At 35.9% G+C, this 27,533-nt stretch overlaps 2 protein-coding genes across 2 annotated transcripts in view; both read right to left on the minus strand.

Annotated features, from left to right (window-relative positions):
- LOC121369387 (serine/threonine-protein kinase PAK 1-like) lies at nt 1–25,834 on the minus strand. The gene is made up of 7 exons (XM_041494455.1): nt 25,721–25,834; nt 14,494–14,691; nt 12,236–12,533; nt 10,585–10,759; nt 9,353–9,416; nt 5,215–5,691; nt 1–2,409 (listed from the first exon to the last, which is right to left on the minus strand). The coding sequence occupies exons 2-7, from the start codon at nt 14,685–14,687 to the stop codon at nt 2,094–2,096; spliced, it is 1,524 nt and encodes a 507-aa protein (XP_041350389.1). The 5' UTR covers nt 14,688–14,691; nt 25,721–25,834; the 3' UTR covers nt 1–2,093.
- Nucleotides 17,746–27,533, minus strand: part of LOC121368951 — a 40,691-nt gene continuing 30,903 nt past the window's right edge. Inside the window, exons 7-8 of the mRNA XM_041493716.1 lie at nt 20,728–20,886; nt 17,746–19,527 (exon numbers count right to left, since the gene is read on the minus strand). Of these exons, the coding sequence (XP_041349650.1) occupies nt 17,746–19,527; nt 20,728–20,886 (1,941 nt within the window). The remainder of the gene's footprint in view (nt 19,528–20,727; nt 20,887–27,533) is intronic.

Genomic DNA, 27,533 nt, shown 5'->3' on the forward strand with positions numbered 1-27,533 from the left:
TTCGGCCCACAATGTTTATTGCTGACTAAAAAAACAAACAGTCGGTGAATGTAATGCAATATTTGTTAAAAGCACCGAACATCAAAATAAGGACACGTGTTGGAAGGACCCTGTACCTCACAAATCCACTTGGGAATACATATAAACGGGTGTTAAGAACCGAAGGCTACTCACTACTTACAGAAACAGCAGTATGTATTGTGTGATATTTTAAACATTTCTATTGCTTTATAAGTCATGTGTTGGAAAAGTGTGGTGAGGTGAGGCTTGCCAACAAACCCTCTAACCTGACCCCCAGCTTCCAACAGTTCTGCATGCTTAAAACAATCACTAATGTAAATTAGTCTTAGCAGTGGATTTTTTTTTAAAACCATCAATATACAGACAGAAGTCTAAGCATTTCAATACTTAATTAGAAAAATTAACTTAATCTTGCAAACACATAGATATTTTGGCAGAAATATTTGAGAAAGCACCAATAAATTGTGTAGTAATAACAAATGATACATACTGCATTAAACATTAGTTTTGACTTGTTTATCTGAAGATCAGTTTGATTCAACCACTTTCACGCACTCAGTTACTTCAGCATGACACATACCAGCTTACGTTTGATTCACGCTTCGGAGTATGGTCTAACCAATTCAAGACATTTGGAAGATTAATAAAAAATTGGGGTAGCAAAATCATAGTTCTTCTGTTTGGAAATCAAACATCTCATACCTTAAATAGAAAACAGTTTCACCAACATACATATTATATACAGAGTTGGTTAAACTTAAATATCAAATCACTTTAAAGTCTAGATCACATGATACGAAGCAACTCAACTGGATTGTTGCATTGCGTCATGAGCCACGACCTGTTCACACTATAAGACGGCTGTTTATGACCACACATGTTCATGTGAAATACCATCGGGCCGACTGAATATCAGTTGCAGACAGGTTTTTTCAATACGCACGACACGACCGTCGAGTTACGCCACATCGTATAATGTGACCTAGACAAGTTTGCAATGACCGTTTTCTTCAATCACAGACAGCGTCCATGTAGACTTTACCCATACATCAAAGCTTGTTATAGTGTGTTAATTGCGCAGTCTGTCAGATCTACCAATGACCGGCTTCCCCAGCTCTTGCTATTAATAATGTCTGTTACAATAAAAATTAAAGATTAACCTACTGTGTTGTTTTTTATATTTAATTTGCCAGTGCATACCAGTGGTTTTACTTTTGCAGAATTTTCACTGTATTAAAACTAATGGCAAAACAACAGGTATGTCTGCAAATTGGAAACCGAATAGAGTTATCTCCCCTGACTCATTCAGCAGATACCGGTATGACAAGGCATTTAAATAATAGCCACCTGAGTGAATGGAAGAAATGAGAAGACAGGCGGATTGTCAGACTGTATAAAAAACACAGGAAGGTTATACAGTCCAGCTGACAATCTGGCTTCAAGTTGGATTACCTATCTGACGTTTATTTGGATTAAGATTTGGATTAAGATTTCGATTACGTGTGTGGTGTTCACACGAACAACGACCAGCTGCCTATCTGCAGGGCTTGAAATAGCAGGCTGTGTAAAGCAATCCATGTTTTAGACCATGCTGTCTTATTTCCAGCAGGCCACATTTTTTCTTAGCAGGTCACATTTTTATTGGCATGCTTTTATAAAAACAAATCACAGCAGGTCACATTTTACTTCCTATTTCAAGCCCTGTATCTAGTGTTAAACAATCAATGTCTCACTGTATATTGGGTATTAAGAAATCAATGTCTCATTGTATATTTGGTATTAAGAAATGTGCGGATGCAAGTCTGGTGTCAACAGCACCAAAGTCTCATAGCAAATCTGGTGTTAAGTGAATCAATGACTGTTTATATTAATAGACTGTGTATCTGGTGTTACTATAAATCACTGTCTGCTAGTGACTCTGGTGTTACTAGAATCATTATCTGATAGCGAATCTGGCATTAATAGAAGTCGGTGTCTGGTTGCGAGTCTGGTGTTACTAGAATCACTATCTGATAGCGAGTCTGGCATTAAAAGAAGTCAGTGTCTGGTTGCGAGTGTGGTGTTAGCACACATCAGTGTCCGGTGGCCTGCCTGGCAGCCAGTATGAGCGGTTTCAGCGTCTTCAGGTCCATAGCCTTGTTGAGGAAGGAATGCTGCAGCAGCTGGTCGGCGGTGGCGCGCTGGTCGACGTCCACCTCGAGACACGCGTGGATGAACGACTTGAGCTCCGTGCTCAGCTTATCCTCCTTTATCTCAGGCTTGCCCTTCGTCGCGATCCGGAAGATGGCCTTCAGTGGCGTCTCGTTCAGGTAGGGAGGCTCCCCCTCCAGCATCTCAATGATCATGATGCCCAGACTCCAGATGTCTACCTTGTTACCGTACTGCTTCCTACAATATCACAACATGGTTACTATACAGATGTCCACCGTTACCATACTGCTTCCTACAATATCACAACATGGTTACTATACAGATGTCCACCGTTACCATACTGCTTCCTACAATAACACAACATGGTTACTATACAGATGTCCACCGTTACCATACTGCTTCCTACAATAACACAACATGCAAACATGGTTACTATAGAGATGCAGAGCTGCCAACCCCTAGCCACATGTGAGAGTAGCATTCATGACAAGCTGAGCAAATGATATTTGAACATAGCATGGCTGAATATCATAAACAACAGCAAAGGAAAACACCACATAACATCAAATAACTACGTCATAGTAACCGCAAACAACTGGGTCATGCTATTTTCAGCATAGATAATGCTTATCGTAGGTTAAGGGATATGGACACACCCAAAATGTAACGAATGTTATCAAATAAGTCGGGCGATCTGAATAGGATTATGAATGACTAAAATTTTGTTTTTAAAACAGCATCGAAATGCAAAAAAACCTAAATTAACTGTTGTGCGATGATGTGATCAATACTAAATGTGAATGCTTATATTCTTATTTCAAGTTAAAATTAAAATTACTCTATTTCCAATTAGCATACGTTCAAATGCAATTTTCTATATTTACGGCATAACATAAATAAAGAACAGTTCTTGGAAGGTTTTATAGTACGCGACACTGGGGTCGGCATACAGTAAAATTGAATGATCTTACTATAACTGTTTTACAATGGTTCTCTAATCCGCAAATTATACTTTTACATCTTGGAATAAAAATTTTTTTTTAAAGCCACAGAAATCAGGAATTCAGTTTTTAGTTACTGTATTTCAAGATTACATCCAATTTTTAGTATAATTGCCAGAAATCGCCCGCTTTTCAACTGTACTCTGTAGACCTATAATTTGTGATAAAGATAAAACATATACGCTTGCCAAATAAAACATAATTTGTTTGTAGAAACTTTGGCCAAATACACTAATTATCGAGTTATCTTTTGCAAAAGTTATTACTGGTTTTCATTAGTATATCATACTGGATTTTTTTCAACTGAGCGTAGCAATTTGGGCATGAGCGTAGCAAACGTCGACTAAGCATAGTAAACTACGCCCAAAGCATAGAAGTTGGCAGCTCTAGAGATGTCTACCTTGTTACCATATGTACTGCTTCCTGCAATATCAGATATCAACACGTTTTTACTTCCTGCAAAATCAGAACAAGTAAACCTTGTTACTACAGATATCTATCGTAACCCTGCAATAAAAGATATCAACGGTTCTCACTTCCTGCATTGTCAGAACATGTTATTACATTACTTGTCTGTTAAGTACTCTAATATTGGGCTGTGAGCCACATTTAAAAGTAGCCGCTGAAATGATCTTTACAAAGCTGAAACCTCGATACTACAGGACGTCTGTTCCCAACTAAACATTATTTTTCACCATTTCATGTCAAATCCAATCAGATATGAGAAAATCATTTCACACACACACACACACAAAAAGAGCTGAAATAAGATACAAATCTGAAAAATAACATTGTTAACATATTATCTGCAATATCAGAACATGTATACCTAGTTACTATAGTAATAATCAACTCAGATATTGACCGTGTTGCCATACTACTTCCTGCAGGAAGAAAGAGATATCAGCACTTCCTACTTCCTGCAACATCAGACACGTAAACCTTGTTATTCTACTAATTATCAACCCAGATATTGACCTTGTTACCAAGCTGTCTTCTGTAAATCATCAACCTTCCTATCATACCCGTCCGCTAAATGCTACAACAATTATCAATTTGAATGTGCAAATCAAGTTTTGCATTTAACCCATTTATCATTCACACATTAAATACAGATCACTATGACAAAACAATATTTTTTTTCACCTCAATTTGTTTTCTGTGTAACCCATAAACTGTTTACAAACACTTTATTCCTTGAAGCCTACATACTAATACTGAACAGATGTCTAACTTCTTACTGTACTACTTCCTCTAATATCAAAATATCCCTTTTAACAGTATTAACTTTGTTTCATGTTAAGCAGCATTCAGTTTGTGTAGGTGTCAATCTGCTGGTAGCGGTACATGAGTAAAGACTGGATTAATCCAATGAACGATCACCTGGACATCAGGTAACATTAGCGGTGTTCACCTCTATTAACGAAAGGAAAGGAACCTTTCATCACACCTCGGCACAAACTGAACTACACCAACACCACTAGAGCACACTGCTTTATTAATCATTGGCTATCAGATGTCTAACATTTGGTAATTATGACATCCAGCCGTAGAGAAGAAATATGCTACATTTTTTCATTAATAGTAGAAAGGGATATTTTATTTGCACCATCCCACAGACAGGATAGCACATACCACAGCCTTTGATATACCAGACGTAGCACTCTGGCTGGAATGAGAAATAGCCAAATGGGATTGATCCCAGACTGACCTAGTGTTTTTCCTAGCTTGTTTTAGCATGGTGCAGTACCATGCCTCAATAGTCTAGCACCATCTTTTGCCATTCATTTATTAAAGCAAGCACATAAATTACATTAATGTTTATTTTAATTAATTTTTGTGTATGTTTAAATGAAAAACAAGTGCCCCGAAAATGGTGAAAATGCCCCAAAAGTGTTTGTCTACCATCCCTCGACAAATTTCTGGGGTAATCACTAGATTGTGCGCTTTTTCACTGCTGCTACGTCCCAGCCCTCCCCCCATCTTTTTTTTTATAACACAGAAGCACCATACAGTCAGGTCTCATTGTGATTGTTCTCACCTGGACACGACCTCCGGGGCCATCCAGTAGGGTGTGCCGACCATCGTGTCGCGGTTGGTGCGGTCACCACTGAGCTGGGCACAGAAGCCGAAGTCTGTGAGCTTGACGTTGCCGGACATCCCTAGCAGCACGTTATCACTCTTAATGTCTCTGTGAATGATGTTGCGGTCGTGCAGGAACTTGAGCCCCGTCAGACACTCCCGACACACGGCCGCGATCTGCCCCTCCTTCATGATGGTCTCCGTGACGACGTCAGTGAGCGCCCCCCCGTCCAGGTACTCCATGACGATCCACAGGTCGTGCTCCATCATGTAGCAGTCGAGGAAGTTGACGATGTTCTTGTGGCGGTACTCCTTCATCACCTCGATCTCCGTGATGATCAGCTCCTTCTTCGGCTGGTTGTTCAGGTCCATCATCTTGATGGCCACCACGCTGTCATCAGACTTCTGTTTCGCCATACACACCATCCCCGACGCCCTGACAGAACGGAAAAACACGGTTAGCACAGCTAGCTGGGTGTTATCGTTTACTTAAGACAAGTGAGACTTATAAGCCATCATAACTGGGCCCATGCTTATAAAACGTTTAGAGTCCAGACTCAATCTCTAATGACGTCACACGCACACAATTTGTATGGTGTTGCCATGACGTTCACGTCTCAAACTCTATTAGAGACTTGATTCTAGACTTTGAAATTTTACAAGCAACAGGCGAGAAATTAGTAAAGAAAAATTAAAACATATCAGGGGATGAAATTGGCAGACATTCCTGCCTGATATTCAGTCCGACAATCTATAAATTCTGCCAGCTCAAGCATGGTTGACTCAAAACTAATGTGAAAAATAAAATGTAAAATAATTGCCAGTCGGACAAGACAACAGGTATAAAACAATCTGCCAGCCCTTGGTGATGTTGACTGGCAAAAACTGGTCGGACAAGACAACAGGTATAAAACAATCTGCCAGCCCTTGGTGACATTGACTGGCAAAAACAGGTCGGGACAGCAATATTTTGACCCCTGCATGACTAGAACCAAATCACACATCATGAAAATGAGTTATGTAAAAGAATCATTATTTAAAATAAGCAAAAATAAATAAGTAATTTAGTTTTTCAAACTAAAGATTATAAATATGTAAATAAGAATTTTTTACATTCACAAGTTATAAAGTTTGCAAGATTTCATTCTCTTGAAAATTTCTTTTTACAGCCTGGATCCTGAGTCATAAATGAAGTTTCCGTTTTTTGATACATAATATAAATAGTCACTATATAATATATATAGTAACTATATCAAAGTTTAAAACAGAAAATGGTATATACTTAAGCACAAATACAAAGCAAGGACAAAAACACTCACAAAAAAACAGAGAGCGTAACTGATAAAATATGACAATTCACGTAGCCAAACATACTGATCCAATGTAGGACATTATATTTAACCAAATTATACCCATGTAGTACATTATACTGATCCAATGTAGGTCAGTATATTTAACCAAATTATACCCATGTAGTACATCATACTGATCCAATGTAGGACATTATATTTAACCAAATTAAACCCATGTAGTACATTATACTGATCCAATGTAGGTCAGTATATTTAACCAAATTAAACCCATAGAAAGGGCCATAATTCTGTCAAAAGTAGAGACAACAGGGGACTAAAACATTAATAATTCAGATAACAAAACATGTTACCATTTGAGACCATAAAATTACAGTTACAATGTACTTAAATTAAGAGAACAAATCAAAAGTCAAAATACTAATTTCTGAGACAAAATATTCAGGCACCGTAATATTGGCTTTGTATACAATAAAATGTATCTAAGAGAAATAGTAATTTTTGGATGTGTTGCATTTCATACCTGGTACATTTTAAGAAATACACACACACTAGTATCATTACCAGATTTGTGTCCACGATTTAGTTATTTGGGAATTAGTACTTTTACACCACATCAGTTGGGGATTTGTTGGTTTCTGTACATATCAGTAGCTCAGGCCTTTTTTAAGGCACTTACATATTTAGCATCAGTATAACACAAATAAAGCCTAAATTAGTAGGGTAGTGGGTTGAAAACAGTTAAGTGTTTGCCTTCAATTCAGCTAATCATGTTTTTTTTGTTTTTTTTTAAAGTAACCCCACCCCCAACAATTTCATAATTGGCGCCATGTTGTTGCTGTTGATTTCAGCATTGTGTTAAATGCTTGTTGTGATTTCTGCTTGTAAAATACCTAGGCTAAGAATGCTAACTTCACAGTATATTTCATTTATAAAAAACCCAAAAAAACTTGTTAATAAAATGAAAATTTACGGTCTTTTTAAAATCCAGCTAACTTATTAAATGTCACCTCACAGTTTTACAAATATGTATCTTACATTATCTAACAAATATGATTATTGTAAACTAATTCAGTGTACATTTAACTGCAATTTGTATAAATACTCCATGTTCATTTCCTGTGATCGCGATCTGCATGCGTGCTCTGGACCATAGGTACACAATTAACAAAGACAAAGGAAATAACCGAAACTGCAGTTAGGTATTCATTGATGCAAACAACTATTGTTTTTCTACAAATTTACATCAAGATTTACTTCTGTATTGTTTAATATCCGCAATGATGTCTCTTGACACGTGGGTGTTAGCTGAAGAGTGACGTATATTCGCGCCGATAGCTTTCCTTAGTTCAGCCAACGAACGTTCTTCCTAACGTTCACAAACTATTTGATTGGTGTCCGTCGTGCCCATTTGGTTTAACGTGTAGCGAACATTTTGTTTTCGCTCGGTCTGGCTGAACTCAGCCCTTAGGATAGCCTACATGTCTTTCGGCCCTTAACTGGCATGTGTATTCAAATTGACATGCATTATCGGTTTGTTTTTATTACTTTGGTTCAAAGACTTTACAAAGTTAAAATAACAAGTTACAGATCTTCTAGACATTGAATCACCGTCACATTGCTGTCATACATGTCAAATGCATGCTGTTAAAATTAATAACCTTGATTATTAAAATAAGCAATCATCATAAGGCCTATGCTGTATTCTGGATAACACCGTTTCTCGTTACTGGTCGCGAGATCGCTATTACGCTAATTTAATATTTGGTATTATTATTATGTTTGAAGTGTCGGATAGATTATGTACCCATTTGTTCACATCATTTAAAAAGTGCTTCACCTATCGTTTATTCAGTTAAATAGTACAGTTGATTCTGTCAATGGGCATCTTCTTTGATCGGCCTTGAAGCTTGCAATTGATTGCTCGGCACGGGAATCCTGTTACGCGTAAGCACCTTTCTGACGGATTAGCGGTCCCAGTAGATGTGGTAAAATTACCAAACACCAATTGTGAGCAGATGACTGGTCCATTGTTAGATATTTAGGAAGTGTTTTACCTGTCATAGTGATTAGGTGTGCTTGATATACTGGTACACAAGTTGTTTGCAAGAGGTAGTCGACTGCCACACTCATACTTGTGATAACTGTTTTTCTAAAGCACTTCAAATCAAGGCGTAGCGGCAACTGATTTAAGGTGCTTCCACGCTGTCAAAGCACTTACTTTATGGACCAAGGCGTGTCAGGCCACTACGCCTAACGGCCCTGGGGAAACCCCTGTAGCTTGTGACTGTTCCTAGGTGACTTAATTAAAGCAATGACCGCACCAAATAATTACCCCACTAAATGGTGCAAAATGTAATCATGGTTTAATATTTTGTCTAGCACAGCTTTGTGCACTTTTTTCACATTTCTACATAGATGTTTTTGTCTTAAATTTTAACATTATTTTTATGTAAATGTGTTCTATTCATTAATCATACGCAATTTAAAGGATACGTTTTTTTAATAATAAAGTCTAAAATATTTAAAATACATTATTGTAAGCCACTTCATTACAGGTTAACCATTATGACCATGCATATTATATCCTAAATGTAATGGGAATGAAAAATAGGCTACACAAAAGTATATTTGTGTGAGCAACCTACAAACAAAACTGACATTTACACAATTTTCAGTAGTCTGATTTGTATACCTCTGTTTGATATCCAACAGCCATTTTTGCGCTTTGTTGATGTGCCATTAAAAATTAATTCATGCATTCTAATAGATAATAAATGATGTTACCCTGAGCCGAGTTTCTTTTGAATGATGTATTTCTCATTAGGGTCCCCAGCCGTGGCAATCTTACCTAAAGAACAATCACAATGTAAAACAACACTAATAAATAACAAACAACACTAAAATAAACACACAGGCTTTTCACTGGTGGCTTTTAAAGCACTTACAGTCTTTAATATTGAGCAACACATAAATAAAATCAATTAGTATATTATTTGGATGGTTCTTCAATTATATGATCTTCAGTCTATGGAAGGAGTAAAAAGGTCTTTAAAATATGCTTTCCATATATATATTTAATAGAATGTTATTTAATGAAATGAACTGTAGGTAAGAAAGTTTAACAAATTCTATGTTAAATTGTTTTGATACAGGAACAAGGCAACTGTGGAACAGCCATTGTAAAGAAGAAAGAAAATGTTTTATTTAACGATGCATTCAACACATTTTATTTACTGTTATATGGCATCAGACATATGGTTACAGACCACAGAGATATTGAGAGAGGAAACCCGCTGTTGCCACTTCATGGACTACTCTTTTCAGTCTTCGCAATGAGGAAAATTAAGATGAGCAGAAGATCACTTTCCTAGCACTGTTCTAGGCATGCATGAACTTTCAAATAAAACACATTAAAAAAATGTATTGCAAGGTGATCAGATTGCCACTCTCCTAAAACTTTCCAGGTGAGTGTCGAGGGGAGCGTGAGTAATCACCTGCCTTTCCCAGTGAACACTGCTTTTTAATTAGCAGCAAGGGATCTTTTATATGCACCATCCCACAGACAGGATAGCACATACCACGGCTTTTCTTACACCAGTTGTGGAGCACTGGCTGGAACGAGAAATAGCCCAATACGTCAACCGACGAAGATTGATCCTAGACCGAACACACATGAAGTGAACGCTTTACCACTGAGCTACGTCCCATCCCCTGCAAGTGAATGAGCCATTGTGCATACATCACAGTCTGTGTATATGTATACAAGTTAGCATTATTCATTGTAGACTTCATCACTTCCCTTTCCATGGGAACACACTCTACCTGTATCTTATATCGGATTTAGAAATTCAATAAATTCATTAAAATAATTTCAAAATAAGTCAAATCAGTACATAAAAAAGTTGTAAAATTGTATTAAATTGTAAATTTATGTAGGTGAATTAATTGTTATTGGAATAAAAACAACTGCATCAACACCATATTTTTTTTAGTAATATAGAGTCTGATTTACATACGCAATTCTGTGTTGATTTCCTCATCGGACTTTGGGGTAGGTTTGTTGTTCTTTGGTCGACGTGTGGGCACTTCTTCATCAGAATCGGACACTTTTGTATCGGCGACACCATCAGTGATTTCTTTGGTGCCCCCGTCTGGCTGTGTTGTTTCTTCGTGACTATGGTTTTCTATGGTCTGTATAAACACAAAATTTTAAATATAATAAATTATATGAAACCTTGAACATGAATCCTAACATGATACTTATATAACTTGCAATATATTTGGGGATTTTTCTATTATCAATCCCTGCAAAGTGATCTGGAGAATTAAACACTCAAAGGCAATTTCCACAACATTGCCGACTGCCGTGGGCAGTTACAGACGTTGATTATGTATCTATCCTTTGAACTAAAGATGCGGTATTGGTTCTGATTTTAAAACAATAGGACCCTTTGTATTTTACTGTCTGAAACAGCCCACACCCCTTAATCCAGATGAAAACGTCTCTTTTATTTCGTAATTTATATGGTTGTTTTAAATCATTTGTCATCTTAATGAAAAACAAAAGGTTTAAAACTGAATAACTTTGTTCAATGCACTTAATGCAACACTTATTATGAATTAAATAATTTTAATAAAATAGTTAGAAATTAAAAAGTAAAACTATTATTGGCATCAGAACATATAAACAACATTAAATTGGCATTTATTGAAACTGTTTAAAAGGCAACTTTAATAATAATTGCTTGAAATGTACTTTCAAAGCTGATGACATCTGGACTAGAGTAGTTGTTTTAGTAATTACAAAATAAAGCATTTCGATGAGTAATTCGAGTTACAAAAACAATCAAAAAGAAATGGAAATGTTGTTTATTAATTGTATAAATTCACACAGATTTCTTTAATACTAATACATCAGCCAAATAAAACATGCAATGTCTGAATACAATTTGAACATTTAATTCAGTGTCACGACTCAGCTTGCATACAAGAGTCAGATATTACTATGTACTTACAAAACCTTTAATACTAGTCAACATGTTTCATACAGACCTGGTGAACAGAAATTCCAGTACTTTTCAAGTACTTTTCAAGTATATTTTTCAGTTTTTCAAGTAGTCTTTGGCACAATGTTACAAGCAGTTTAACACACACACATCACTAGTTAACTACAGCTGACCGTTTTTCAGCACACGACTGGTTACCTGTCTCGCTCATAAACCGGTTCAACTATTAGTAATGCACTGTTTCCAGTAGACAGCAGCCCAGTCTACTTTAATCTTCACACTGTGGTGCATATAGCAAGCTCAACAAGGACTTGTATGCCAGTCTATCTATATCGGCAGCAACACATATCACTTTTGATTACGAGAAATACGTCAGCAAATACTTATTATTTTTCCAGATTTTAATCAATAAGAGAGACATTCTGCTTGTAAAAAAAAACCTCAAGTACATTTCGGCAATATTCTAGTAGTTTTTAATGAAATTCCAGTACTTTTCCAGGACCTTTTCTGAATTTGCAAAATTCCAGTACTTTTCAAGTACTACGTCAAAATTCAAGGACTTTTCCAGGCCCGTGCGAACCCTGAGTCAATATTCAAACTGATCCATAACTATTGCAAATAAACCATTTACAAACCGAATGTTCTGTGCGTTTGATCTCACCGTATCTGGTTTCTCCTCTGCCTTCTTGTCGTCGACATCCTTTGTGAAGACCTCTGTGTTGGCGTAGTCTGGCTCGGGCTCGGTGATGGATGCATCAGCAATGTCCTCCCCACTGCCACGGTCACTCTCGGAATCGTCTCCGTCCAGCAGCTCATCCGACTCGCGGATCGTCGTGGCAATCTTCAGGAACTTGCCGGCGTAATTGGCCGAGTTCTTCTGTCTGAACGACTTCTGGTATGTCTTCATCGTCTTGATCGAGTTGATCACCGCTTCCGGGTTGTCCCGCTGTTCCTCCTGACTGGGTAACACAGAAAAAAGGAATGTGTGTGTGTGTGTGTTTAATGACATTCTTTATTATATGCCCAACAGGAGCATATCTCATTATTTCTACCGTAGTTGCATAATTTAATTTTATTTAAGTTATTTATTCAAAATTGAAATGTGCATGAGCATGTTGTGCAATCACCAAAAAACACTTTTCTGTGTATATAATGATTTTATAACAATCCATGGACATTCACAGATTTAGATTCCTTCCATTTTGTTCTAATATAAGCACATTCTGTCACTGGATCTACATATTTTATAATTCCTGATTGAATTACAGGTACATACATGTATAATAGTGATATACAGGTACATACATGTATAATAGTGATATACAGGTACATACATGTATAATAGTGATATACAGGCTTTCTGACAGAGGGTAAAATGGGTATGGTGCCATACCCAAATGTTTCTGCACATTTTATAAATTAAGTTAACTTTTTGAAAAAAGTAACGATTCTTATCATTACTCTATAATTTTCTTAACCCTAATCCTAAACGTAACCCATTTTCTTTCTGGGGGAGGCCCCCCCCCCCCCATAACCCCTACTGACTGCAGTTGCATTTAATTCCATTGCATCATACCCAAAAATTTATTTATGACAGAAACCCTCATATATATAGTCTTGTACTATTTAGATTACTGAAGAGCTCGAAATAGGGGCCTGCGGAAAGCAGTCCAATAATCAGACCTACAGCGTTCGAGATTAATGGTATCCTGATATCCCGGAGATACCAGAATTTAATTTTGGATACCAGACTTCAAGAAACCAGTATCCCACCTAGATACCATATAATGTTGTTGTTGTTTTTTTATCCTGCATTTTTATTTTTCACTAAACAATGAAAGTCTTTTCGACCCAGTCTAATGCTATGCCATAACAAGATCTCCCCCAACTCATACCCATTCTAATGCTACACTGGAGCAATAGCGGCGTAGCAATAGACTGGGAACCGCTAAGTCGCTATTATTTTTGTTGGATATTTTCTCCCTTCAAATTTTATTTGAGATATTGATTCCACCACATCTGCAGAAAATTGATACAGGTAGGTTTATCATTAATAATGTCAGAATCACTTATAAATTACTGCTAAATATTAATTTATGTTAATATTATTCAAAAATAGATTCTGTTTGATTGCAAATTTCACGAATTCCGCAATTGCAGCATTACAGGTAACGAGAACAGTGTCATTCAAGTTTGTTACGTTGTTTATGAATTTCATTTAAGTGGGATACTAAATTCTCAGGTGGGATAGCAGATTTTGAAATGTTTTAATCTCGAACAGTGGACCTAGCAAGTGAAATGAAAATTCACCTCTTAAAAATATCACAAGATTGCAGGTATTTTTTCAAGAGACAGGTGTGAAGTACAATTATCTCATCTGCTATTTAACTTATAATTCTCATAATGTTCTAAAATATATCTCAGAGGTCCTAACTTTCCACTCACTGTCCCAAACCCTCTCCTACTTCCAGCAGGACATATTTTACGTCCTATTTCGGGCCCTATACTGACAAACTTTAAGAATACTGCTATTAAAATACAAAATTATACATAAATTTTCAACTCAGTATTTTGTGGCATTGTGAAAAAAGTCCGGAAAACAAAGTTTCATATCTCCTAAGTGCACAACTGTTATTGTGTCAAAAATGGGTAAATCGTCATGTAAGTCAAATTTGACAGATCTGTAACAGTACATGATAAAGCTATAGTCAACCTTTCAAATCACTACAGAAAAACAGTCTCCAAAACTGTGTGGAACAGATAGATCGCAGGCAGAGGGTAACGAAACCTAGTCTCCTCCGGTTCGGCCGGTAGGTGACCAATAAAACTAGCAGAAACAAATGTGCCTGCTATGGCCTACATTTGTATACGTTTCCGTTATTGAATACTTTTGTTATAAAATTCGCATAAATATCTTACGTGAGATTTGAATTTTTTAGCAACTCGTTCCATGATGGAGGGAGTCCCAAGAATTCTCCTTTAGAAGCGTCAAAGTTGACATGATAGTTTCGGACGACATTGAACGGCATTCCAATAGATAACGATCCACCATCATTATCAGTACACTCTGATGGCTTTTTCACTTTCTTCTTAAAAAAGGGCATCTTGTGCATTATTCTGAAACAAAAACAACAAACTAATATTAAAGGCTTTAGATGTAAAATTCAATTTTGTTATTTTGTAAAAAGCTTTTATTGGTTTGTACTATCGGTATACATGTACTCTTACTTCATTTTGAAAATAAACAAATATATGTGTATACGTATATTGTATTTGACTGCATGTTATGATATCAATATGTATGTTTTATTTATTTATTTATTTTCATTGTTAGGGTTGACCACCCTGTTACAAGAAGAGTAGCGCAGACATCAACACATACATATGAAATATGAAGATCAATCATAATATCTATGCATACTTACCAAATGACTTGAATTAACTATTACAGAATACTTCCCGAATTCTAAGTGCTTCACAAATAAATTTACTTAAATTCCACTTCTGTGTATGACATTTTGTATAAATTTAATAAAATTATATTTTTAATCTATTGGGATGACACCTGTATTTTGAAGACAGATATTTTATTCTTAAATCCCTATATAATGGACATATAAAAAAAAAATGGAATTCATCTTCCAATATGTCATCACAATAGTGACACTGTTTCGGCAAGTCATGACTATCTATTTCTATAAGTGTTAATAATTGTATAGCCTAATCGAAATCTTGTGAGTGCATTTCTAAAATGATGTATATTCCAATCCAAATGTTTTTCTAAAAGTATAGTTGATTTAAAAGATCTATATATTTCATATCTATCACTACTATTTATATATGTTAACCATTCTTGTAAAAATACGTCTGTTAGTCTAAGATTTAAAGTTTTTAGAAATATTTTAACATCACCAATTTCTTGAAATAGCCAGGCATAGCCAAAGCCACTATGGCATCAAATATTTTCCAACTGACTTGCCTAATTATTTTTACCTTTGCAAAAAAATTATAAAGCATTAAGTATGTTTGTCTACATAGCCTAGAAGAAGGTAGCTGTAACAGACGTGTCCAATATTTAACAGCTTTGATAATGGTTATAATGTAAGGAGGGTAACGACCAGTCTCAGAATACACCATTAGATTTGGCATTTGTGAGGGAACACATAAAAAAAAATTTACATGCAAATAAATGTACCTTTTCAATTTGCGGAAGACTGGAAAGGCCCCATACTTCTGATGAGTATGTTAACATAGGCGTAACTTGATAGTCAAACAGTTTTAAAAATATTTACTATTAAAAAAACCCAATTTATATAGACTGATTCTCAATAAACAGGTGCATATAAGGATCATGAAATGACCAAAAATAAAACTTTTGAAATCAATGAATATTATATTCCATATAATAGTTATATATGTCAGCTGTATAATGGTATAATGGTTTCAAGTTAACTTTCGTGGTTTTGTCTCACTGCATGGAATTGTAGCAACTCTTGATACTTAATTTTGTAGTACAGAAATGTACGTTATACATTACCCACTTCCAATAAAATTGTACTGAAATATCACTAAGACACATATCGGAAAAACACTATCAGCATGATAGAAATATATATTGAATAGACCTATCAGGAATTAAACAAACACATCAAACTGATATCAAAATTTATTTATTTGTATTAGCACCAGCACAGTCACAGTAAACCACTGCCAAACAGGATTTTAACTTCAAACTGATCTGCTACAAGTTCACTCACTAAGTAGCATCTTGAAATGAAATAATAAACGCACATATTTTGTGATTTCAAAGACAAGCAAGAAAGAAAGCTCAATACCTAAACATGTTTGCTGATCGCCGCAGTAAACAATTGCTATCCTTTTCATAATAGTAAATTGCAACGTACGTTTCACGAACAAGCTAAAATCTAAGAAATACTATTTTAAGTGAAAAACACCAAGGAAACAAAGAACTATAGTTATCTTATTTTCTGATAACCTAAAACTCTAATAATGAGTGTCTATCTTCGACATAATAATTCCTTTACACAGTGTAACGTACATTTCACATCTGCAAATATTTGTATTCGGCCACTAATTAAACTAATGAAAATAGTAGAAAAAACATCTTTCGAGGTTTCAGATTATGCTGATAGATAAACTGAACAATAATTTTGGGTCACATCCAAACATTAATGGCATACTTTTTTAATGATTGGTAATGTAAGTTTCTTGACAAAGTTCAATTTTGTCAACCTCTTTCTGTGGAATTTTGAACATTCGCTTTGATTTTCCCGACAGTACTGGATCATGACTGATACACAACACAGACTCCAGGCTAACCCTATGACATATGGACATGGGGGCCATTGAAACATCTGCCTACTTTGTTTCATAAATGAAACTCCCACTGGCAAGTTACTCGCATCCTTCTCAACTTGCAGTATTTTGCTTATGTACCATTTATTTCCACACATAGCAGCTATGAATAGATCCCGCCTCAAGTCTTGTATATCAATATATCTTTTCTGTGATTCCTCTAAGACCATACCAGATTCGTCTGGTGTTGGCTCTTGTAGAACTTCGACATTCTCTTCTTGTGAAAAAGAGATCGTTGCATTTGTTGTCAGTTCACAAAGACATTCTTGTCGCCAGTCATTGCAATCTGAACCAGAGATGCAAATGTCACAAAAGCAGGTGACGTTGCGTACCAATACCTTTGAATCCCCTTTGCCAATGACTGCATGGATATGCATGGTACTCTTTACAGTTCTTATTTTTTCAGCAATTTAATTTGCTCTGAAATTTTGTCACATTCTTCTGAAGAAACAAAGATAAATTTTACAGACACCATGTTTGTTGGCCCAGAAAAAAAAGTCATTTGCATCCTGTATGGTGGCTTTTCCATGTCCAACAGCTTCACCAGCTAACTGTTTAACTGAACCACCCAGACTGTCACAAGGCCCCCTTCCATGCCCGCTTCGAAATAACTCCAGCGGGCATGGATACCAAATAGGCTGTGGTGGTTAGCTACAAAATTTAAAACAAACCTGTTTCGGCACTGACTTGTAGGACTATCAGTCCAGTAGTGCAGTACTTTGACATCTGGGTCGATTTCCTTTACATATGGGATGATCTTCTCTATAATTGCTATAACAGTCGATGAGACATGACTCAGAACATCTGAAATGGCGACAAAACTCTTATGTTCCAAAGACCCATCATTTCCACGATAATAGCAGGCAACTGGATGAATTGTAACACCTGTCTTATTAAAATATGCACTTTGGATCTCTTCCATGGTGTTGCAACTGTAATTTTCTGCAAAATCCATTTGTAGTATGATGTGGTGCTGCGGGAGATTTTTTTTAATGTTCGGATTGCTTCAAACTGTATCTTTACTCTTGTGATGTGGTCTCTTAATGTTTGGATTGCTTCATACTGTATCTTTACTCTTGTGATGTGGTCTCTTAATGTTTGGATTGCTTCATACTGTATCTTTACTCTTGTGATGTGGTCTCGGATTGCTTCATACTGTATCTTTACTCTTGTGATGTGGTCTCTTAATGTTTGGATTGCTTCATACTGTATCTTTACTCTTGTGATGTGGTCTCTTAATTTATGGATTGCTTCATACTGTATCTTTACTCTTGTGATGTGGTCTCGGATTGCTTCATACTGTATCTTTACTCTTGTGATGTGGTCTCTAAATGTTTGGATTGCTTCATACTGTATCTTTACTCTTGTGATGTGGTCTCTTAATTTATGGATTGCTTCATACTGTATCTTTACTCTTGTGATGTGGTCTCTTAATGTTTGGATTGCTTCATACTGTATCTTTACTCTTGTGATGTGGTCTCGGATTGCTTCATACTGTATCTTTACTCTTGTGATGTGGTCTCGGATTGCTTCATACTGTATCTTTACTCTTGTGATGTGGTCTCGGATTGCTTCATACTGTATCTTTACTCTTGTGATGTGGTCTCTAAATGTTTGGATTGCTTCATACTGTATCTTTACTCTTGTGATGTGGTCTCGGATTGCTTCATACTGTATCTTTACTCTTGTGATGTGGTCTCTTAATGTTTGGATTGCTTCATACTGTATCTTTACTCTTGTGATGTGGTCTCTTAATGTTTGGATTGCTTCATACTGTATCTTTACTCTTGTGATGGGGTCTCTTAATGTTCGGATTGCTTCATACTGTATCTTTACTCTTGTGATGGGGTCTCTTAATGTTCGGATTGCTTCATACTGTATCTTTACTCTTGTGATGTGGTCTCGGATTGCTTCATACTGTATCTTTACTCTTGTGATGTGGTCTCTTAATGTTTGGATTGCTTCATACTGTATCTTTACTCTTGTGATGTGGTCTCGGATTGCTTCATACTGTATCTTTACTCTTGTGATGTGGTCTCTAAACGTTTGGATTGCTTCATACTGTATCTTTACTCTTGTGATGTGGTCTCGGATTGCTTCATACTGTATCTTTACTCTTGTGATGTGGTCTCGGATTGCTTCATACTGTATCTTTACTCTTGTGATGTGGTCTCGGATTGCTTCATACTGTATCTTTACTCTTGTGATGTGGTCTCTAAATGTTTGGATTGCTTCATACTGTATCTTTACTCTTGTGATGTGGTCTCTAAATGTTTGGATTGCTTCATACTGTATCTTTACTCTTGTGATGTGGTCTCTTAATGTTTGGATTGCTTCATACTGTATCTTTACTCTTGTGATGTGGTCTCGGATTGCTTCATACTGTATCTTTACTCTTGTGATGTGGTCTCTTAATGTTTGGATTGCTTCATACTGTATCTTTACTCTTGTGATGTGGTCTCTAAATGTTTGGATTGCTTCATACTGTATCTTTACTCTTGTGATGTGGTCTCTTAATGTTTGGATTGCTTCATACTGTATCTTTACTCTTGTGATGTGGTCTCGGATTGCTTCATACTGTATCTTTACTCTTGTGATGTGGTCACTTAAATTTCACTGCCTCTTTCTTCAAAATATCCAACAACATTTCTTTTGGTCCAACAGTTTGGACAATTCGCATTACAGATTTCCTTTTGTTTTTCTCTTCAATTTCTACCCTCTTCCATTGGCTGTAGGTAACATTTTCCGGAAGCTCATATTCATCACAATCATGGTTTTCTTTTACAAATGTTTCTGGATTAATAGGTACATTGACGCCTTCCTTGCAAATAGCTTTGATTTTTAGGGCCATGTTTTGATGTTTAGTGCATAAGCACATACTCCTAGTGATGAAAGAAGTAAGAAGGACATGTTTAGGTCTGGCTCGGCAAAACAACGCCATTGATATTTTTATTGTCGGGTTTTCCGAAAGGAACTTCACGTGCAAATTGGCCAAATAATCAGTCAGTATTCGCTTTTGTATTTTCACTCCATGTATTGTCTTAGTATCGGACTTTCCTGGTTGACACCGACTGTTATCATCACGCTCATAGAATTCAAGTAGATTTTGTTGCAAATTCTGTATTATTCTGGATCTTCTTTTCTTTTCTAGTGTAAGGGATTTGTTCTTCACACTTGCCAAAGAGTTTCTACTCATTCCTGTTTTAACATTCATCATTTTAATGCATCGATATTTCTTTAAGATTTTGCCAGCTGCTACTCTGTGAAGGATAGTTTTATTTCCAGATTTCATCCTGGACTCCTTTAATTCATGTAACACAACATTACTAAATAGCAGTTCCTTTCGTACACTTGATGCTTGTTCATTTGTTAGCTTTGCTTGATACATTAGAGCTTCTGTTTTACTTCTTGGTGTCTTAGGGGTTCCAGTTATCTCTCTATCTGGCAGTTGTTTTTTCTTCAGTCTTGTTACTTGTTTCTTTGCCGATCTGTATTTCCTAAAAAGTGCAGCCTTTTCTCTGTTGAGACTTACAATTCTTCTGTGTGCTCTGGATAAAGCCTTTGCTATTCTTTTCTTGGGACCTCTTCTACGAGCATTTGGGAATCCTAGTCTTACAACTAATCTTTCACTTGAGGTAGAAGGTTCTTGACTCTCATATCCACTTGTTTCTTGAACATCTGTGGACTCCATATCTCTATTTTCCCTGTCTATTTCAAGTAACATTTGTTTCTTCTTTTCTCTTTGTTTCTTCAAACGTTCTTTATTTATTTTGTTACTTTCTTTCGCTCTTTTTCACTAATTTGGCTTGATGGAATATAATGGACCTTTCTTCTTTCTCTCTTCAGGTATTTCTCTCCCTCGTTTGCCTTTTTGCGTTCTCTATATGCATGCTGAATCTCAGCTCGAGTTTTTGCCATAGTTTCTATAAATGGAGACTGAAAAATTTAAAATGAAATTACGTTACCAAAGGTTTCATAAAGAGTTGATAGATACAAGAAATAATTATTATTATTATTTATCATCATCATCGTTGTCGTAGTAGTAGTAGTAGTATTGGTATGCACTGTTTGTGTATTTCCTTAAATTAATGGGCCATTTGTATTAATCGTTGTTCTTAATTTAAATACTTTATGCAACCATTTGAGATGCATTAATAATAAGACCTGTTGATTTAAGTGAAGACGAGAATTAAGCTGAATTGATACGATTATATTTAATCGAAATAACCTGTATCAAGGCTATGTTCGTACATTCGGTTACTTCCGTGACCGACTAAGCTGTTCAGTGGTAGCTAATCAGGGGAAGGAACTCTTATTACAAAAGTTTTTCCATAATTTCTTGATGTTTTTCGGAAGGGAATTACATGTGCAAAATGTATCGTATAATAGTATGTAAACAATGTGCAAGGAAGGAAATACCCTTGTTTTCTTTCTTTTTATTATTATTTTTTTCAGTTTAAGAAAGAAAACAAATAGGGTCGGGGAAAGGGGGGTAAAACTAGGGACGGTCGGTCGACCGGAAACACACCTATTTTTTTGTTTGGCCTTATATGAAACCGATGTAGTATATTTTAAATTAACGTAAAACTGCTTTAACTTAAAAATAATTACATCTAACATTTATAATTTGATTGTAAATGTAATAAAATATGATAGCCTAAACATTCAAGAAGTTTAACTTACAGCAAGAACATTAATTAAACAATACAAACTGGTGCCTGATAGTTGAAATGTTTGTTACCAATTGTAACGTACATTTCAATTATTTTAGTCCACTGTGGAGGAAAAGTAATAAAAAGTAGCAAAACACGCACCAGCTGATTGATTACATAAAATATCTAATTTTATTTTTAAAGCAGAAACAGTTTTGTTCATACTTGACTATAACTATAAGCAAAAATTGTTCTGAATAAAATACCAACTCACAGCTTGACTTTTAAACTCTGTGCAAATATTCCCATCCACGTGTTTCAGTCTCTGAGATCGTAGATTACAAAGTGGAATCCACTTGCAAATCACTTGGCAGTACTAATAATCAAGCATTCTTCTTATTTCATGAGAAACGTACATTTCAATAACAAACATGTCATAAGCGCACAAATCAATATCTATAAACATACTGTTATAAAAGGCATATTTGCTAACATGCAGTATTTGAGTGGAATATACAGCTAAATTATGGAATAACAAGGTATAACTTCTGGTGACGATAATTATTGTATAAACAGCGGTAACATACATTTCAAGAATTTGTATACTCTGCCCAAACTAAATAATTGTCGTGCTGTTTATTTTCAGCATTAAATTGAAGGTGATGTCTTTCCTTATAAAAGTGATTGTGCAATAGAAATAAATAATTTCGAATATACATCAGTGTCAGAACTCACTTAGAAAATGCGATATTAACAAATATAAAATGTGTAATGTACATTTCACATTTCAAGTCATTTACTTGAGACAACATTGTTTGGCCCTGGGATACTAATTCAGTTCCAGTGTTCTTGCTGCTCCATTTAAGCGGGGCGCCCCGCCCCGCTATTCCATTTTCTCGCCCTCCTTTCACGTTCCCCGCCCTCCTTTATTTTTAAGCGCCCCTCTTTATTTTCCAGCACCTATCTCAGTTATTTCCAAATGCACACTTTTTTCCACACAAAAAACAACGATCAATCTGCACACTGGACATCGAAAAAAACAAGCCGTGTTGTGTACGAAAAAGCAATTGACGAAACATTTACGACAGTTACCGTAACGTAATTTAACAGTATTTTTAACAGCCTCTATTTTGTCCAATATCTGTATCCATTTGTATATTTGATAGACACAATAAAAGTTATATTTTATGTAAGCAATGAAAATATTTAATTTTTTACGGATTCGACAATCTCCGCTTAAAAAAAACCTCTTATTTGGCGACAAATTTGTCACGTGATCAGAACGGTCATTCTGTCCTTGTTTCCACTAACTGTCGTTTGATATTTTGTCCTCAGTTACAGATATAATTGGTTGTAACCCGATGATTTTTATACTTTCAGAAAGTAACAGAAATTAAGTTATTCTGTTTATTCAGCAGTTCTTTATAAAATATTGTAAACTTTTAATTTTGGGGGGATATGAACGCTTATAAAAAATGAAAGTGGTAGTGTTTATCATTAAAATCATTTATCTTGAGTGCCAAATAATATATACACCGCCTTTACAAAAACGAAACTACTTTTTATCAGCTGGCGATAATATTTTATCACAGCGATCGATTCATTCGATGAAGATGGAAATAACAAAAATGTATCTGACATTAGGAGATCACTTTACAAACATCTTTATTATTTTTCGCATATCTTGAAATCTTTATTAAAAATAATAACACTAAAACTTTGATCGGTCCAGCAAAACCGGAACTGCCCGGGAATGTCAGACCGATATCATCTTCGGTTTAGTTAAGTCTTTTTATAAACCTTTTGGCACTTTTTTGTAGGCAAAATAAGGAGTATGTCTTTTCTCAAAGTCTACCAAGACACAACAATATGGTAACCAAACTACTCCCCCCCCCCCCCCCCCCCCCACCTTTTTTTATTTATTTTTTTTGCTTTTCGTTTATTTTTAATTTTTTTGAAGGATGTGGTGCCGAGCGGCCGCCCTCCTTTAATTTTCACCCAGCGAGAACACTGAGTTCCCTCATTTAATTACAATTTCATAAAAAGTCAACAGAATATTAACAAACTTTGCGATAATAACAAATATTTGAACCCAGTAGTGTTTTTCCATTGGTAGTATACATTTGTTATAAAATATATTCAAGTGAGACAGTAACGAACATTACCAATTTGAAATGTTATGTCGCTGAACCATAAAAAATAACTGAGATTCCAGTCCACATATTATGTTACAAAGGTAATACATGGGTACACTGGTGGCACCTAAGTCTGCACACCTAAACATTTGTGTTATATTTTATTAAAGTTAAAATATTTCTTAAAAAATATTTATTTCACTGCCACAGTACAATGGAACAATAAATGTGTTACAACTAAAGTTATTTTAATTTTAATGTTTTTTAAACTCAAGTAATGAGCGCATTTTTAGTGGGACCCCCCTGCATTTACTGGCCTGCATGACAGCACATAAGTCTGCGCAGCAAACATCAAAACAACCACTTCTGTCGCTAATGTTTACATAAAACAGCAACAAACAATGGATCCGACTTTTTACAAGTTCTAAATAACAAACACTTCCTGTTATAGTCTGATTCCAGTCCACATATTATGTTACAAAGGTAATACATGGGTACACTGGTGGCACCTAAGTCTGCACACCTAAACATTTGTGTTATATTTTATTAAAGTTAAAATATTTCTTAAAAAATATTTATTTCACTGCCACAGTACAATGGAACAATAAATGTGTTACAACTAAAGTTATTTTAATTTTAATGTTTTTTTAAACTCAAGTAATGAGCGCATTTTTAGTGGGACCCCCCTGCATTTACTGGCCTGCATGACAGCACATAAGTCTGCGCAGCAAACATCAAAACAACCACTTCTGTCGCTAATGTTTACATAAAACAGCAACAAACAATGGATCCGACTTTTTACAAGTTCTAAATAACAAACACTTCCTGTTATAGTCTGTTTCAGAAACATTTAGATTGTGCAAATGAGATAAATATAAATGGTGTTCCATGCTCCTTAGTTTGGACAACACAAAATGACAATATTAAAAAAAAGCCAATGTAAAAATATTTGATCGTTATTTACCAAAAGTTTCTATTAGTAACTGTGTAAATGAGCACAAATAGTGTTCGTTAGACATAGGACAATCAATGATAATTTTGAAACAGACTATAGCTAAAATAGGCCATGCTGTCAGCGCAATCTTCAAAGTCTGTGTGCAGCTATTTTGCATTGTGTCACTCAGAGGGAAATTCAAAGTATGCTTGAACAGATTAAATAAGACATTCATTTGATTTATGGATTCATAAATTACAATAAGGTATGTATTGAAGCTTCTATGTAAATTTATGTAAGTTGATATGCAAGGTTGAAGGTTGATCATTACAACGTTGACAGACACGTGTTGACAGGTGATAGAAAAACACATTGATCGAGGCTTTTCAACTTTGACTTCAAGGTTTCCATATTTCGATTTTTGCATTATGGGTTGACATAAGAAGTTTTAAAACTTGTACAAACAGCAAATACTTGAAATAGTTTTTAAACATACAAAAATAAAAAAAGACCAAAAAATAAAAATGGTGGTGAAAAGAATATAAGTTTTCTTAGTTACATCTTTCTGATTAATATTTAAATTTGCACTGAGAGCCTGTTAGTGTTACTGCAGGTAATTACTACTTGGTATTTTTACTTTCAGGACGATGACCCAGTCTGTGGTGATTTTGTAAGCACCGACCTAAAATGGCTCATTTTACTTCCTGATTGAAATGTCATCGCGAGTATGTACTTCCTCGAAAGGTTTTCGTAACAATACACAAGACAACAATGTTACAATCAAATATTATTCTATTTACAATGAACCATGGGATTTTTAATTATCAAAATTTGAGTTTTAAAATAATTTTGATTCGTTGAAGAAAGTTCATAAACACCGAAGAGGTTAAAGCCGAAAAAGGAAATGTGTGCACACGACAAAAGGATGTCGATGAAAACCACACACCTTTCAGCAGACATGTGTAAATCTGAACCAAGCCTTTAACATTAAATGGTTTTTACTTCTCTAAATTATAAAATGAATTAACGTAAATTAATCAAAAACTTACTTTTGCTATAACTTAAAAAGTTTCTACGATAACGCCCCGACACAGGAAATTCATCTCCGAAATGTTACTCTAGTATCCCAGAATGCCATCAATTTACTTCCGTTCACTTAGTTTCCTTCGACGTTTGGGGGAATCCTCACTACACCAACAAAAAGAAAGGAAAGGAATGTCTGTCGTGACAAAATTTTAAAATACGATTACCATGTTATTTTCTTGAGATTGTAAGAGAAAACAAAACCCGCTGCCGCTACATAGGTTACTTCTATCCACAGCCTGCTTGAACCTTAATTTGTAATGGCGTAGGAAGCAGGGTGGAGGCGGGGAGGCCATGTGCCCCCACTTTTTAGCAGCAGCGATGGTTTTTCTATATTTATACATGCGTGTGTGCGTGCGTGCGTGCGCGCCTCACTTTTTGGCACATTCCTACGCTAGAGATTTGTTAGCACAGCAGGGCAGAGCAAGGGGGCTCTAGCCTCCACCCCACCCCACCAATAATTCCGAAACAAAAATATTATTGGTAGTAAGATGAATTGTTCTTGTAGAATGCAGGAAATTGCATTTCACATTTAATTTTCAAAATTTTACAGGGTAGCATACCCCAAACCCCCTAGAAACTGTGTTGTGCCCACAATCGGTCAGCCCCCTCAATGTCTACTTGGTTCTGCCGTGCCTGAAGAAGGTACATTTTTAAAAAAAAAAATTGGAGAGAATATTTTGAGTATTAAATATTTTGTACAATAAAAAAAAAAAAAAAAAAATTAGTCCCTATACTTTTTCGCCAATTCCATATTCAATAAGGTTGTCGGGTTTTTTTTAATTATTATTATTATTTTTTTTTTTTTTTTTTTTTTTTGGGGGGGGGGGGGTGGCGCGCTCGATATATACTTTATGCAATAAGATATGTTTCAATCATGACTGCTCAAAGGAATCAGTACACTGGCCAGTAATAAACAAAATGTATCTATCTTTGCATGATATACACATGTACTAATCTATGCCAAGTGCCTCGAGGGAACGTACAAAATCAAATCTTGGCATAAGACAGGACGGGAGGAAATTAAAACGACACACTCAACACATTTTATTTACTGTTATGTGGCGTCAAATATATGGTTAATGACCACACATATATTGAGAGGAAACCCGCTGTCGACACTTCATGGGCCACTCTTTTTGTTCAGCAGCAAGGGATCGTTTATATGCACTATTCCATACACAGGAATGAGAAATAGCCCAATGGGCCCACCGATGGGGATCGATCCCTGACCGACCATGTATTGAGCAAGCATTTTACGACTGGGCTACATCCTCGCCCCTTGGCACAAGACAGAAAGAAAGAAATGTTTTATTTAACGACGCACTCAACACATTTTATTTACGGTTATATGGCGTCAGACATATGGTTAAGGACAATACAGATTTTGAGAGGAAACCCGCTGTCACCCCTACATGGGCTACTCTTTCCAATTAGCAGCAAGGGATCTTTTATTTGCACTCCCCACAGGCAGGATAGCACAAACCATAGCCTTTGTTGAACCAGTTATGGATCACTGGTCGGTGCAAGTGGTTTACACCTACCCATTTAGCCTTGCGGAGCACTCACTCGGGGTTTGGATTCAGTATCTGGATTAAAAATCCCATGCCTCAACTGGGATCCAAACCCAGCCTGTAGATCGATGGCCTAACCACGACGCCACCGAGGCCCATGGCACAAGGCAGTCAAAAGCATGTTTTGACAATGTGACCAGCCACAAATCAGTAATGCCATTGTACATCAAAGGATGATAATCCTTCCTACTTTGCCTGTCAGAGG

This window comes from Gigantopelta aegis, chromosome 3 (genome assembly GCF_016097555.1).
Source record: "Gigantopelta aegis isolate Gae_Host chromosome 3, Gae_host_genome, whole genome shotgun sequence".
NCBI lineage: Eukaryota > Metazoa > Mollusca > Gastropoda > Neomphalida > Peltospiridae > Gigantopelta > Gigantopelta aegis.